The sequence below is a fragment of the Sphaerodactylus townsendi genome, linkage group LG01 (assembly GCF_021028975.2).
Source record: "Sphaerodactylus townsendi isolate TG3544 linkage group LG01, MPM_Stown_v2.3, whole genome shotgun sequence".
In the NCBI taxonomy this organism is placed as follows: domain Eukaryota; kingdom Metazoa; phylum Chordata; class Lepidosauria; order Squamata; family Sphaerodactylidae; genus Sphaerodactylus; species Sphaerodactylus townsendi.
Genome location: NC_059425.1, coordinates 48,963,426 through 48,978,145, shown reverse-complemented (window position 1 = coordinate 48,978,145; position 14,720 = coordinate 48,963,426). Strand labels below are relative to the sequence as shown.

The 14,720-nt window shown below is 42.3% G+C and overlaps 1 protein-coding gene across 2 annotated transcripts in view; it reads left to right on the top strand.

Annotated features, from left to right (window-relative positions):
• Window positions 1–14,720, top strand: part of PRKCE (protein kinase C epsilon) — a 391,410-nt gene that overhangs the window by 278,853 nt on the left and 97,837 nt on the right. For both annotated transcript variants that reach the window (XM_048482750.1, XM_048482757.1), the window contains exons 9-10: window positions 3,197–3,408; window positions 6,782–6,955. In XM_048482750.1, coding sequence (XP_048338707.1) covers window positions 3,197–3,408; window positions 6,782–6,955 — 386 coding nt within the window. The remainder of the gene's footprint in view (window positions 1–3,196; window positions 3,409–6,781; window positions 6,956–14,720) is intronic.

Genomic DNA, 14,720 nt, shown 5'->3' with positions numbered 1-14,720 from the left:
GCTTCTTAGGAGAGAATCAGAGGAACTAAGCGAAGATAGTGGTAGACAAGGAAGAAGTTCTGGCAGCCATTGATAAACTAAATGTTACCAAATCCCCTGGCCCAGATTGCATTCACCCAAGAGTTCTTAAAGAGCTCAAGCATGAAATTGCTGATCTTCTCACTTTAATATTGCTGATCTTCTCACTTCCCCTGACATCTAGGCCACATACCATCGAATGAGACTCGCCATGCCTCCCTTCCCAGGGGAGAGGGAATTTTAAATGTGGAACACTGGGCGCCAATTAACTATTTATTAATTATATCTCAATTTATTGAGATTGTGCAAACCAAATTTCTGGGTTTATCGCTGCTTTTAAATGTTTAACTTATTTTATACTGTCTTTTTACATGCTGTACACCGCCCAGAGCCCTTCGGGGATGGGGCGGTATAAAAGCCTAAATAAATAAAATAAATAAACAAATAAATATGCAACTTATCCCTGAAATCAGGCTCCATCCCTGAAGACTGGAAGATGGCCAATGTCACACCAATCTTTAAGAAAGGATCTAGGGGGGTTACAGGCCAGTCAGTTTGACATCTGTTCCTGGTAAATTAGTAGAATCTATCATTAAAGATAAAATTATAAAACATGTAGAAAAGCAAGACCTGCTGAGAAAGAGTCAGCATGGCTTTTGCAGAGGCAAATCCTGTCTTACAAACTTACTAGAGTTCTTTGAGGGTGTAAACAGGCATGTGGACAGAGAGGGTGAACGGTGGACATTGTCTACTTGGATTTCCAAAAGGCTTTTGACAAAGTTCCTCACCAGAGACTGTTGAGAAAACTCAGCTATGAAGGAATAAGAGGGGAAGTCCTCCTATGGATTAAAAACTGGTTGAGAAACAGGAAACAAAGAGTGGGTGTAAATGGGAAGTTCTCACAATGGAGAGATGTGGGGAGTGGTGTCCCCCAAGGATCCGTTTTGGGACCAGTGTTCTTTAACTTATTCATAAATGACCTGGAAGTAGGGTGGGTAGCGTGGTGGCCAAGTTTGCGGATAATACCAAATTATGTAGAGATTGGTGAGAACCACAAAGGATTAGAGCTCCAAGCGGACCTTGATAAATTAGGTGAGTGGGCTCAGAAATGGCAAATGCAGTTCAATGTAGCAAAATGTAAGTGATGCGTGGGGCAAAATCCAAACTTCACATACACACTACAGGGGTCAGGGCTATCAGTCACAGACCAGGAAAGGGATTTAGGCGACTTAGTTGATAGTTCCATGGGAATGTCAGCTCAATGCATGGCAGCTGTAAAAAAAGGCAAACTCTATGATGGGAATCATTAGAAAAGGAATTGATAATAAAACTGCAAAAGATTGTCATGCCCTTCTATAAAAGCAGTGGAGTGCGACCGCACTTGGAATTACTGTGTCAGTTCTGGTGCCACATCTCAAAAGGATATTGAGGGAGATAGAAAAAAAGTGCAGAAGAGGAACCTTAAGGATGATTGAGGGACTGGAGCACCTTCCTATGAGGAGAGGCTGCAGCGTTTGGGACTCTTTAGTTTGGAGAGGCTGGCTGAGGGGGGGATATGATTGAAGTCTACAAAATTATGCATGGGGTAGAAAATGTTGACAGAGAATTTTTCTCTCTTTCTCACAATACTAGAACCAGGGGCATTCATTGAAAATGCTGGGGGGAAGAATTAGGACTAATAAAAGGAAACACTTCTTCACGCAACGTGTGATTGGTGTTTGGAATATGCTGCCACAGGAGGTGGTGATGGCCACTAAGCTGGATAGCTTTAAAAGGGGCTTGGACAGATTTATGGAGGAGAAGTTGATTTATGGTTACCAATCTTGATCCTCTTTGATCTGAGATTGCAAATGCCTTAACAGACCAGGTGATCGGGAGCAACAGCAGAAGGCCATTGCGTTCACATCCTACATGTGCACTCCCAAAGGCACCTGATGGGCCACTGCGAGTAGCAGAGAGCTGGACTAGATGGACTTTGGTCTGATCCAGCTGGCTTGTTCTTATGTTCTTATGAATGGGCTCACTCTGTGTAAGGCATCTTCACATATTTGCATTTTTTTAGTTGATTTTGTGTTGTGATTTTGTTAATACTTGCAATTTTGATTTGTGTACTCTGCTTCTTAAATGCAAGAAAATTCAGAACACAGTTACCTTAACTAAATAAATGCAAAGTCTGGTTTCTACCACTCAACTATTAGTCCTCTAATTTGGGCCTATAACTCATCAGTCTTAAGAATGACCTTTAGTCCTTTTGTAATATGTCTGATTACAATACCTTGAGATATGGACTTTGCCAGGACCTGCTTACTGGGAAAGCTGGGATGGCCACTGATGTAACATTTTCTAGAATCTGTGCAATTCCCATTGCAGGTGTGCACTATAATTTCATAGAGTGATAGACCTGGAAGCCCTTAACCCTAATCAAGGCATTCTCCTGTTAACACAGCCCTGACAAATGTATCCCTAACCCACTATCCAAGGATAAGAAAATTCACCAAGGGCTTGAGGAGAGGAAAAGTTCTGTTGTTGCATAAGTGTGTTGGCATGAAATCACAGCAACTGTTGCGTACTTTTGAGAACAGGGTTAGCAGCTGTCTAGCAAAGCAGACTACTTGTCTACAGACTGTAAGTCTGTTTTGGAAGGTCCACAGCAAGACCAAGGAGACGTATCCAAGAAATGCTCTGCAGGACAACGAAGAGGATCTGCATGAGCACAACCCCCTTCCCCTCTAGTCTGAGGCTCATATTCTCCTACCAAGTCCCCAACAATTCCTGTTCCTTGGACACCTAAAATTATATGAAAGGAAAAGAGGAAAGACAACCAATTATAATTCTCTCTTTCCTGGAAAGGCAGTCGTTGCTACTGTGGTTGCTGTTGATTATGGTGATGATAGTGTTGCTATTTAACGTTTGACAAATGGAAGGGAGGAGGGGGCAGGATAAATAGGGCAGGAACATGCATTCATCACATGCTTGTGCACATACTTAGGTTCTTTAAGGAGAGGGCTTGTGCCAACAAACTTCGCAGAGGAGATGGGCTTTGAAGGAAGTGAAGGCTTCTGTTGGGCATAACAGACCATGCATCTTAGAAATTTCCCCAAAAATTAATATCAAAGCAACTTGCACAAAAAAACCCTCCAAATCGCAAACAGTTGTATTAATTAATTATTTTTCACAGAAATTACAGAGCTTGAAAATAACATTAGGAAGGCTTTGTCATTTGACAATCGAGGAGAAGAACACCAAGGAGCAGGAACCGCCTCAACGGACAACCAGTTAAACGCACTTGGGGAGAACGGTGAAAATGGGGACGTCAAAGCCCAGATGAAGCGCATGGGCCTCGAAGAGTTTAACTTCATTAAAGTCTTAGGGAAAGGCAGCTTTGGAAAGGTGGGTAGTCTCTAATTGCTGCTTGATTACTTTTGCACTGTACATTGAAAGCAATATAGATTACTGATAAGGGGGAGCAAAATTGTGAGTGCTGCCATATGTGTGTTGTTCACCTTTCATTACAGCATGGTTTTCTTGTGTGGGTTATGATATCCCTTCTTTTCATTTGAAGGGAAGGCAAGGAGGGCAAAATCCATACCAAAGGAGTTCCAGCTAGTTCTGTATCCTAGCAGCATCTCATTCGACAAGTGTCTGAGCAGGACTGCCCCATAGCCTACTAAACAAGGAATCAGTCCAGACCCAGAAGAACTTCCTTTCAGAAAATAGTGACACACCAAATCTATTCACTTTTACATTTGATGGCATCCCTAATGACTAACATCCATCTCTTGTAATTTATTCATGTTGCAGGGCAAGGCAGTCTAGAATCTCTGCAATATCAGGCTATTTTGGCTAGAGTGTGGAGTTGTGGTGGTGGTAGCAGCATATCTCAATTGCCTGACCCTTTACTGAGTGACAGCATGCATGACACACCAATTTGTTCTTTGTGCTGATTCCATGACTTTGATTGCACTGACTTACCTGCCAACATCTTACCCATAGTGAAAGTTCAAAGCTGCCATGTACATTTGCACCCTGGGAAAATTTGTCAATTGATAAATGATATAAGTTCAGTGTACACGCCCATCATATTCAGTCATCAGTTTTTGTGAAAATGCTGTATGCTTTATATCATGTAAGTTATTACACCCAAGTTAGCTGAATGTCATCCAAGTGTCCTACCTTACCTTGATCATTTTTAGGATGTGCCCTAATAGGAGCCATCAGAATTGACTAAAAGCTGTGTTTTTCTACATACCTCTGATGCTAAAGAAGGACCCCAACTCTAATACGGCTATTTAAAGAAAATATCAGTATTGGATTATTTCAGAGGGCAGTTGAGTGTTGATCTTCACTTGAACAACTAGATTGGAGTCCAATAGCATCATAGAGACCAATAAGATTTTTGGGATATAACCTTTCAAGAGTCCGTGCTATCTGACGAAGGAAACTTTGACTATCCAAAGCTTATACCACAAAAAATCTTATTGGTGTGTTAAGGGAAAATATGTCTGATCGAAATGCTAAACTTAACCTGACGCCTTCTCTCAAGACACCTGACTACAGAAGGTGCTATGTAGGGGTTTTAACTTTTATTTTCTCTGAAGCTGATTTCCAGTCTGCATTACCTCAGTTTGCAAGTCAAATGATTTGTTTTTCAACCTGCCAGCTATACAGACTCAACAAGGTGTGTAAATGTTAATCTGTGCTTTCACTGCCTCCTGCTGCTGCTGTAAAGAGGCATTTCAGAGGTGAATTTCAAGATGAAGAAAGTGGCAGTTTTGAATCTCTTCATTTTGTGGTTCCTGGCAGGCAACACCATTAGTTCATTATTTTAGTTTCTCAGCCACGTATGTGCAAACTAGGAAGAGTATGCCAACTGTGCACAGAGGGTCCTGGTTTTCAATCCCAAGCATTGCCTGAGAAAGGCATGTTGGGAAAGACTTTTCCCTTCTGAAGATCCTGGAGATCTGCAGCCTGTCAGAGCAGACAATACTGAGCAAAGGGCGTCCAATGGTTTGAGGCAGTTTCAGATGAAAGGCACTAGAAATTTGGAGGACAAACAATGTTATAGGCAAGATGGCCACCGTTCCTGGGCCCTAGACCTGTGCTCCAAGGAAGTTAATTAGGACACCAAGGAATTTCATAAGTACTTCAGCAGTGATGCTCACTATATTGAAAACATGCATTTGGGTCATAGATCAGGACATTTCTACATAGCAGGGTCATAGTTGCCATATTGCATAATATTTATTTCATATGTTTTTATTCTAAACTTCCACCAAAGAGCTCGTGATAGAACACATGGTTCTCCTCCTTCCCTGTGTCCTCCCAGCAGTGCTGTGAGATAGATTTGGCTGAAGCGTGGTGAGTAGCTGAAGGTCACCTAATATGTTCTGTGACTGAATGCAGATTTGAATCCCAGTCTCCCTGGCCTAGTGCTCTAACCATCGCACTGCGCTGTATCTAAAACTCAACATTATACCGGTATTTCCTGCAGCAAACACCCAAAGCATGAAAGCTCTGTGTGTGTGTTCCTGGGAGCCATAAATGGGAAATAGCACCTTCTTGAACTTGTGTTTGTAGCAAGAGGGCTAGTGTAGTGCTAGTGTATCCATGACAAATAAAAATGCCACATAAAGCATGGTGCTTCATGGAGCTGCTCTAAATAAGGTCCCAAGTTTGTCATGACACGAACCCTAAATCTAATGACTAATTCACACAATCCAGTTAGCCTATCTGGAATGCATGATTCGACATATGACTAAGTGTTCATTTAGTTACTATACCACCACTAAACCTACTCAATAGCTTTGTAGTGATATGGCAAATGAGGTTTGGCTCACCAATGTAATGAAGGGGTTGTAGAATTACTTCATCATGAGTGGAGCTCTTCAGATATTCACTCATGCCCTACTCCCAACACTCTCAGTGGTGGCGAACCTATGGCTCTCCAGATATTTATGGACTACAATTCCCATCAGCCCCTGCCAGCATGGCCAATTCGCCACCATAGCTCTAATTTATTTGTGTTAATTAGACACATATTCAGTTTTCTCCCATGGATTGTGCCTGACATTCAAGCTATCTTTTTCAGTCTCGTAGACTGTGGAATTTGTGATTACTAAATAACTGAATCCTTCTTTTGTATGGAAAACTTGCTGTACAGTTGCTCAAAACTGGGGCTATAGCATTAGACCTGCTTGCTTGGGGACTTCCTGACTGAAAGCAGTGACACTCCTCTGGAGTGAAATGTATATGTATCTGCTTCTGGGGTATACAGAGGTGTCACTCTTGCAGACATAAGGAATTCTCCCTAATACAAACATGGAGCCAGCACTAGGTGTTACAAATCAGTGGCATTTCATATGTTGCTCAATGCTCTCTGTGCATATTCTACCATAAGAAGAGCTCTAGGTGGGGATGTGCATATTTCAGGGAAAAAAATATTTTTAATGCCAAGACAGTTTGAGCTACAACTAACCCCAGAGGCATGAATATTGAACAACAGTCAGATCTCCATGATTTTCAAAATATTTACTAATGTTTTATAAGTTCCAGTAATTGTAAACCTACTAATGTCCTAATATTTATTTGTAATAGAATGTATATGCCTGGTTTCTTATTGTATAGCTGTTGTAAGCGATGCTTTCCATCAAGACTGTCTGTCGCATTTACGTTTGGGCAATCCTTCTCCAGCTGTATGTTTTTCTTACATAATTTCTAAAATATGCCTGCTGTGTGTAGTAATGGACCTTTTCTGTGGTTCTAGGTCATGTTAGCTGAGCTCAAAGGGAAAGATGAAGTGTACGCAGTAAAAGTCTTAAAGAAAGATGTCATCCTACAAGATGATGATGTGGACTGTACAATGACAGAGAAACGCATTCTGGCATTAGCACGGAAACATCCCTACCTAACTCAGCTCTACTGCTGCTTCCAGACCAAGGTAGGCTAAGTGAAATTGCTCTGCTAGCCAGACCTGAGGATGTTGCATGCAGTCGGGTCTGTGTGATGGTCTTTGTCAAGTTGCCTTCTGAAGTAACAATGCAATGTCACAAACCAATGTCTCTTTGGACGATGGTGGAAAGGATGTGTATCCTGCAACCTGACCCTTGGGCTGCTGGACTCAACTGATAGTGGTCTGGTTCTGGTGGGTTTTCTGGGCTGTGTGGTCATGGTCTGGTGGATTTTGTTCCTAACGTTTCGCCTGCATCTGAAGATGCCAGCCACAGATGCAGAGTGGCGTTGAGGGGCCTAAAATCCCTGAGACCAGCCTTCTCCACAGCTCGGAAACTTCCACCAAAACTCAGGACCAATCAACGTGAAAGCCTTCGACAATACATTGATAGTGGTCTGTTTGGAGGTTAGGTAGAATTTTGTGCCCTGGACATTATATTTGAAACAGAATATTTGTTCAGTAGAGAAGAGTAATGGCGTAGGAAACCACTGTCAGATGAATGCATGAAAAACTGACACATAATTGTCCCTGTTGTAGGGAGCAATTTCAACTTATTTATATGGAAAAGAAGGCTTAAAATGAACCAGTTGCAATCCAGCAAAAATTAATTGCATCTAAATTGACATCAAAGCGGTACAGGGAGACTTAGCTGTGATTAATTTGAAGTCCCAGTGGATTGATCAGCCACAATTTCTTTTTGCTGGGTTAAGATGAATGTGTTGGAGAAAATATTTAGAAAACAGAAATAACTGCCATGGATTATTTGGCAAAGCTATTGAAGTGGAGTACACATCTCCAAAGACATGCCATTACTACACTGATGATATGATGGGAGGGGTTTTTTTGGAGGAAATTGCATTGACAGTCATATGTGAAATATAAATATATTGCACATTTTGTCAAACAAGGCAAAAAAATTATCTGTGAAGATTTCTATGGCAAATATTAAAAAGGGACAAGAGTTGCATAATTCACCAATATCTTTTCTTGAAATGAGTGGACTTTCTTTTGAATGTTGTTCAATTTATGTTGCGTAGTGTCTCTCAAGAACCAGAAGGTGGCACTAAAGAAGCAAAAAAATTACTTTGGTTTCTTTGGCTGATATTGTTGCTTACATAACTTCATACAAATATTAACAGTAGCTGTATTCAAATTAATTTTAACATTATTTGAAATGTCTCAATGTCTCAAATGTACACACCATGATTAAACACAACTCATGACACTTTTATTGGAAAGATATTTTTGCTCAGATGTAGTTTGCATGTATTAAGCCCTGGCAGAAGTTAAAATGGATTGGATTTTGCCAGTGAAACAGATCTGAAAGGTCCATCTTGTTATCCCTATGAAAGTGATCTTAGGCAGTCAATGCTGGAAAACTCTTTACAGTCATAACAGTGCAGTTCTTGTGGGGACTTTTGCATGTTTTAAAGATGAATCAGCTGAGATATTAGGGCTGAAAGGTGATTATCTGAGAACTATGGTATGTTCTTCATTTGGGATTTCAGATGCGAAATCCCTCTTCTGGACTGCAAGCAAAAGAATGTTACAAAAACACGTCAGGAATTCACAGCTCTCCTGAGCTTATGAAGGTCTTGGAAAAAAAACTCTAATCAGAATGTTTGAATGCTGCCGTTAATCTGCCTCAGTGTCCCATAGAAATGGTGTAGAAATAGTGACAACCCGTGCAGAACTAATAAAACTGCTTAGTGTTTCCTACTGCATTGTCAGTGTTTTCGTATGGAGGTGGAATTCATATCTTTGTTCTATTTGTCTGCACTGAAATGATCTTCAAACATCGAGCATACCAGGGAAGGACAAGTTTTGGTAACCGTTTCCCAGGAGAAATGGAATCACTGGTCTATACCAGGGTCAGTCTCCACCAGCCATATGCAACTGTGTGGTGCTGGTAAAAGACACATTTTGCCACTTCAAGGGGTTCTGTTGCTCCTCAGTGTGCTTTGAACAGACTCTTTTCAAGAGTTGTAGGGCAGATACTAGCTGGAACTCAATTATAGGAACTCAGCTGAGTCACGCTGAAGGTGTTGTCAAAGGTTTTTAGGGCCAAAATCAACCGACTATTTCCGGTTTTCCAGGCTGTGTGGCCATGGTCTAGGAGATAAAACTAGCAGACCATAGCTGCACAGCTTGGAAAACCCATAACAGCCATGTTCTGAAGATGTTCCACAGTTCCCAGTCATTGACCAATACCATGTGGCTGTCAAAAATCAATTCTGTTTTGTCACCAGATTCCTGAAACAAGTGGGCTTGTTGAGGCAAGTCATATCCCTCTATCATTGTTTTCCTCTGAAAATGAGTCTATACACAAAAATTGAAAGACATTTTATAGAATTAATGTGCAGTTTATTAAATTACAGTTTGTACTCAGTTTTGGGGTTGTACTTTCAAGAAATTCAGTGTTCATCCTTATTTCGAGATAGGCTGCTGGGAATGTATGGCTATGTAGTAACATATAATGTAACATATTTACTGTAAGCTGTGACACAGTTAGGCTAACACAGTTGTTTGTGTTTTCCCTCTTTTGTAAGAGCCTGTGGATATCCTCTTTTGCAGTACCTCATGACAGCTTTCAGGACCTAACAACAGGTTGTTTTTCCTGCGTTCATGCAATCTACCTGCACCTCCCCACTTGGAACACAATTCCTAGGCATATGGGAACTGATTTCAACTGTAGCCAATGAGGAGAAGGGACTTTATCCTTACCACAGTTCAATTTCCCTGACCTGAAGTGATCCCAGGAGGCCATTTTGCTCATTGGGGTTTCCACGTGTGCTAATAGGGTACACTGAGCTCATCTGGGGCTGTATCAAGTCAGTAAAATGGCACAGGGGGAAAGCGTGAGAATCCTCTCTGTGTGCCCAGGTCCCAGCCCAAATTGAGCCTGGATGGGCACTGAATTTCCAGCACAGAATTCCAGGTGCATATCTGATCACATGAGACCCACAGGAGAAGTGCAACATGTAGATATGATGTAAGAAAACCTTGTTATGTGAGGGGACTGTGCATAGTGTCCAACAGATAATGCAGCCCATGATTTAGAGGTTCATAGATCAATTAAAGATGTGTTTCTGCATTCTAGGTGTGAACCAGGAGACTTCTACAGGGTCTATAGCAGGGGTAGGAGGCAACCTTCCCAACACTCAAAGAACCATTTTGGACCCATTTTCCATAGGGAAAAAGAAAACACCCAGGTACGCATAAAATAATGTTTGACATTTAGAAATAAAAGATAACACACTGGATATATTGGGGTTTTACCTTTACTCCAGCTCATTCTGAGAGAAGTGCATGGATCGTCAAGGAGTGAACAAGGATGGGACCAGCAGCTCAGCCTGCGCCCGGCTGCGAGGAAAGCCTGCCCAGCCCAACAGAGATTGAAGGCGAGCAGGGCAGAAGCCGCGGTGCAGCCCAGCCAGCTCGCGAGGCAATTGAGTGCGCCCGCCCTGCTGCCTTACCAGAGTGAGCGGGCAAGGATAAGGCAGCCCGGCACCGACAGTGGAGCAGCATGATGCAAGAGCAGAGAGCGCATCGCGGACTCGATACCCGAACCGCAGTTCCCCTACCCCCCCCACAGTCTATAGGCTAGAAACTATTCCAAATGATTATTGTGTGTGTTTGTGTGCTGCTTGGAGTGGTTTCGGGCTGTATGGCCGTGTTCTAGCAGCATTCTCTCTCCTGACGTTAGCCTTACCATCTGTGGCTGGCATCTTCAGAGGGATCTGATGTTGGAAAAGCAAGTGGGTATATATATCTGTCCAGAAGGGTGTGTGTGGGGGGAGTGTCCAGGGTGGAGTGGGAAAACCTTGTCTGTAGCAGGTAACAAAGGCGGCAACCAAGGTCAATAGTTGAGGGGGCATCTGAATAGAAGTTATGAGTAACAATGAGGAGCTATAGCCTGGGAGTAGCCCACCTGTGTAGATATGCAAGGTCACTGGGTGGGAGCATCTGAATAGAAGTATCCCTGGCCTTTGTTTCTTTTTTGTCTATGGTCATCTACTGTGTTTGTGTGTGGAGCTGGTTTGACACCAGTGCTTGACCCTAGTATTTTTTCAACACTGGCAGCCAAGTTCCTGTTCATTTCAGAGTTTCTTCCTTCCCTGTTAAAATTGTCCCATGTGCTTATGGATTTCAATTAGCTTCTCTGTATGTGTAGTCTGGCAGTGAAGTGGCTTTCAGAGTGGTCCCAGAATTTCTGTTTTTTAAAATAATATTCTATGTCAAGGTTGGTTTATCATATGTTCTGCTGGCACTTGCTGATTTTCTGGCTGAAATAGTCTGCAGTGCCTTTCGTCGTTGTTCTTTGTCGTGTCGTGTGCTTCTGCGTTTGGTGGTTTCCTATGTAGACTTACGTCCACAGCTGCATGGTAATGCGATATTAGACTCCTGCAGTAGCTAGAGAGGGATCCCTCTTAATATCCTTTGCTAGAAGCAGTAGCATCTGTTATTTGAATTTTTCTTGAGTGGGTCTGTAGATTGTTTGTGGGTTGTGCTTCTTCATCCAGTTTTCCTATGCGATCAGTGGTTCCCCTCGATGTATGGTAAGAACACTTTCACCCTCTAGATGGCTCTTTATGCTTTGTTCATGTGGCTTGTTCTTGGTCTTGCAGCCCTTCTGATTTCTGTATTAGAGTAACCATTAGCCTGTAGAGCCCTGTTTAGGTGAATTCAATTCATCTTGCTAGGGAAATTGAGGTTCACAGATTCTGTTTAGCTGATGTACCAAGGTTTTTTATGGTTGCTCCTTTTTGCCCTGGATGGTGATTGGAGTTTTTGTGCTTGAATATCTGTTATCTGTCTAGAGGAAAGTGTTCTTACCATACATCCAAAGGAACCACTGATAGCATAGGAAAACTGATGAAGAAGCTGAGAAGAGAAGCTACAAACATAATCTACAGACCCACTAAGAAAAATTCAACAGATGCTACGTTCAGCAAAGGATAAGAGGGATCACTCCTGCTACTGCAGGAGTCTATGCATACCATGCAGCTGTGGACAAGTCTACATAGGAACCACCAAGCGCAGCGCCTTCAGACCGCATTATCAAAAGAACCGCGAAGGCACTGCAGACTATTTCAGCCAGAAAAAATCATAATAGCAGAACATATGATAAACCAACCTGGACATAGAATATTATTTGAAAAAAACAGAAATTCTGGACCACTCCTGAAAGCCACTCACGATCCAGACAGCCTTCATAGAGAAGCAATTGAAATCCATAAGCACATGGACAATTTTAACAGGGAAGGAAGAAACTCTGAAAATGGAACAGAACTTGGCTGCCAGTGTTGAAAAATACTAGGAGTCAAGACTGTGTCAAACCAGCTCCACACAAACACAGGATGACCATAGACAAAAGAACAAAAGGCCAGGATACTTCTATTCAGATGCTCCCACCAGTGACCTTGCTATCTACAGGGTTACTCCCAGGCTATAGTCTTCATTGTTACTCATACTTCTATTCAGATGCCCTCAACTATTGACCTGGTTGCCGCCTTTGTTACTCACAGACAAGGTTTTCCCACCCACCCTGGACACTCCCCACACACCCTGGACAGATATATACTCCACTTGCTTTTCCAACATCAGATCCTCTGAAGATGCCAGCCACAGATGCAGGCGAAACGTCAGGAGAGAATGCTGCTAGAACACGGCCATACAGCCCGGAAACCACTCAGCACCCAAGTGATTCCGGCCGTGAAAGCCTTCGACAATACATTGTGTGTTGTATTCTACACAATACAGCCCCACACATACACATTCTCTACTGAATAATTCCTCATGGATAAGACTAAACTGGAGCTGAGAATCAATGATGCTCTCCTGAGAGAGGAGTTAGCTGCAGATATCATAGGGTGTGGCCTTTGGAGACGTTTTCCATAGAGCACTTTTTTTTACTACAATGTAATACTGAACAACACATCTTATGCTATTGTGCTGAATGTACCCAGTCATTTGCTCAGTGCCTTGTCACATTGGTTGGGTACCTATCAGATCTTTTATACAGTGAGTCCTAATGTGTTGTGGTGATGAATCCCTTATAGTGAGCAACAATGATGTCCTGTATACTCGTAGCTTGTTCACACTTTAATCAAGGACCCTGTACCCCCCTAACTAGTCATATGCTACAAGCCACTAGGAGCATATATTGCCCATGTTGAAACATGTACATTGGCTAACAGTCTGCTTCTGAGTTCAGTTCAAGGTGCTGACTAAGACCTCTGAAACACTTCACAACCTGGGACCGTCATATTTGAAGGACTCTCTCCTTCTGTAGGTCCATGTGCACCAACTACTGTCACCAAATGGCTGTCAGCAGGCAGCCATCTGCTGGCTGTCCCATCACTCAGGGAGATATATCTGGCATTGGCTACAGCCTAGGCCTTTTCCATTGTGGCTGTGGATCTGGGCAGGGGGTTCCTTGAAAAGGTGAGGGGGAGACTATTAAACTAACACCTTAAATTAATAATCCAAAGTGCTTAAACAGTCTTAACACACAGTGTCCAGAGGTGGGATCTAACCAGTTCTCACCACTTCTCTAGAAGTGGTTACTCATTTTTTCTGAGTGCCGAGAAGGGGTTACTAAAGCAACCTCCCTGCCCAATAGGGACTGGAGGTGCGTGTGTGCGGCTGCGCCACTGTTTGAATCCCACCACCATCGGAACCTGTTATTAACATTTTTGGATCCCACCACTGTCATAAACATTTTTGGATCCCACCACTGAGTGTCATAAACTCAGCTCTGTCCACGTTAAACAATTCTGCCTGACTCTATTTTGCAACACTGGGATTTATTGTACTGTGAATGAAAACACCAAAAATGTTCTCACTAACCAGATACTTTGAATGGCGACAGCCTTGGATGCTTCAGCTGAGAGACTGTGGGATCATTTCTTGGCAAAATGTTAATAAATAAAAGCATGATCTGTTGACAGCTAAAAAAGGGGTGCCCACAAAATGTTAAGCTTTGTAGTACATTAATGTAATACATTAAGGTTTGTTTTGTTTTTAATAAGCTGATCCTCCGGTTATGATGATAAGAGAGTTGTGTTTGCTGTGCTCTTTTGTAGCAAAACACCTGTAGAATAGTCCTATTCCAGCCCCACTGAAGGCTATGTTTCTAAGCCCTGTCCCATAACCGATTGGTGAACTGTAGCCTAATTTCTCTTATAATAATGGCTTCAGGGACAAAAATGTGTCATTTGTAATTTACAGTGTGAATTAGAGTGGCTGGCTGACTGGTGCTGTATTTGTCTGGGGCTCATCAACAACTTGTAATTCATTTTACCTGATCGCCTTGTGCATTGGTTGCTAAGCAGCTAAACCTGTTATGCAGATGCTACCATATGGGTGTAATCGAGTTAAGCTGCATTAACAGCATGCAATATTACTTCTGCGTGTCACATTAGAGAATGTTACGACAGCTATATTGTGCGTTCTGGACCTTGGCAGGGGTGTTCAAAGTTATCAAGTGTCATGAAGCTGAACATTTTGGTTGGCACATCTCAAATCTGTTGAGGCCACTAATACATTCTGAATCAAAAAAAAATAACCCATCAAACATTTTTGGAGATCTGAGACAATTCTTATTTATTACATATTCTACCTTTCTTCTCCAGGTGATATACAAAAGGGTCCCAGGAGATTTTAGGTTTATTAATTCCCCACCACCACTGGGAGGACCCACAGTGGCTTGCAGCAGTGTTCACTGCCCTTCCGCTTCTTCCATACATAG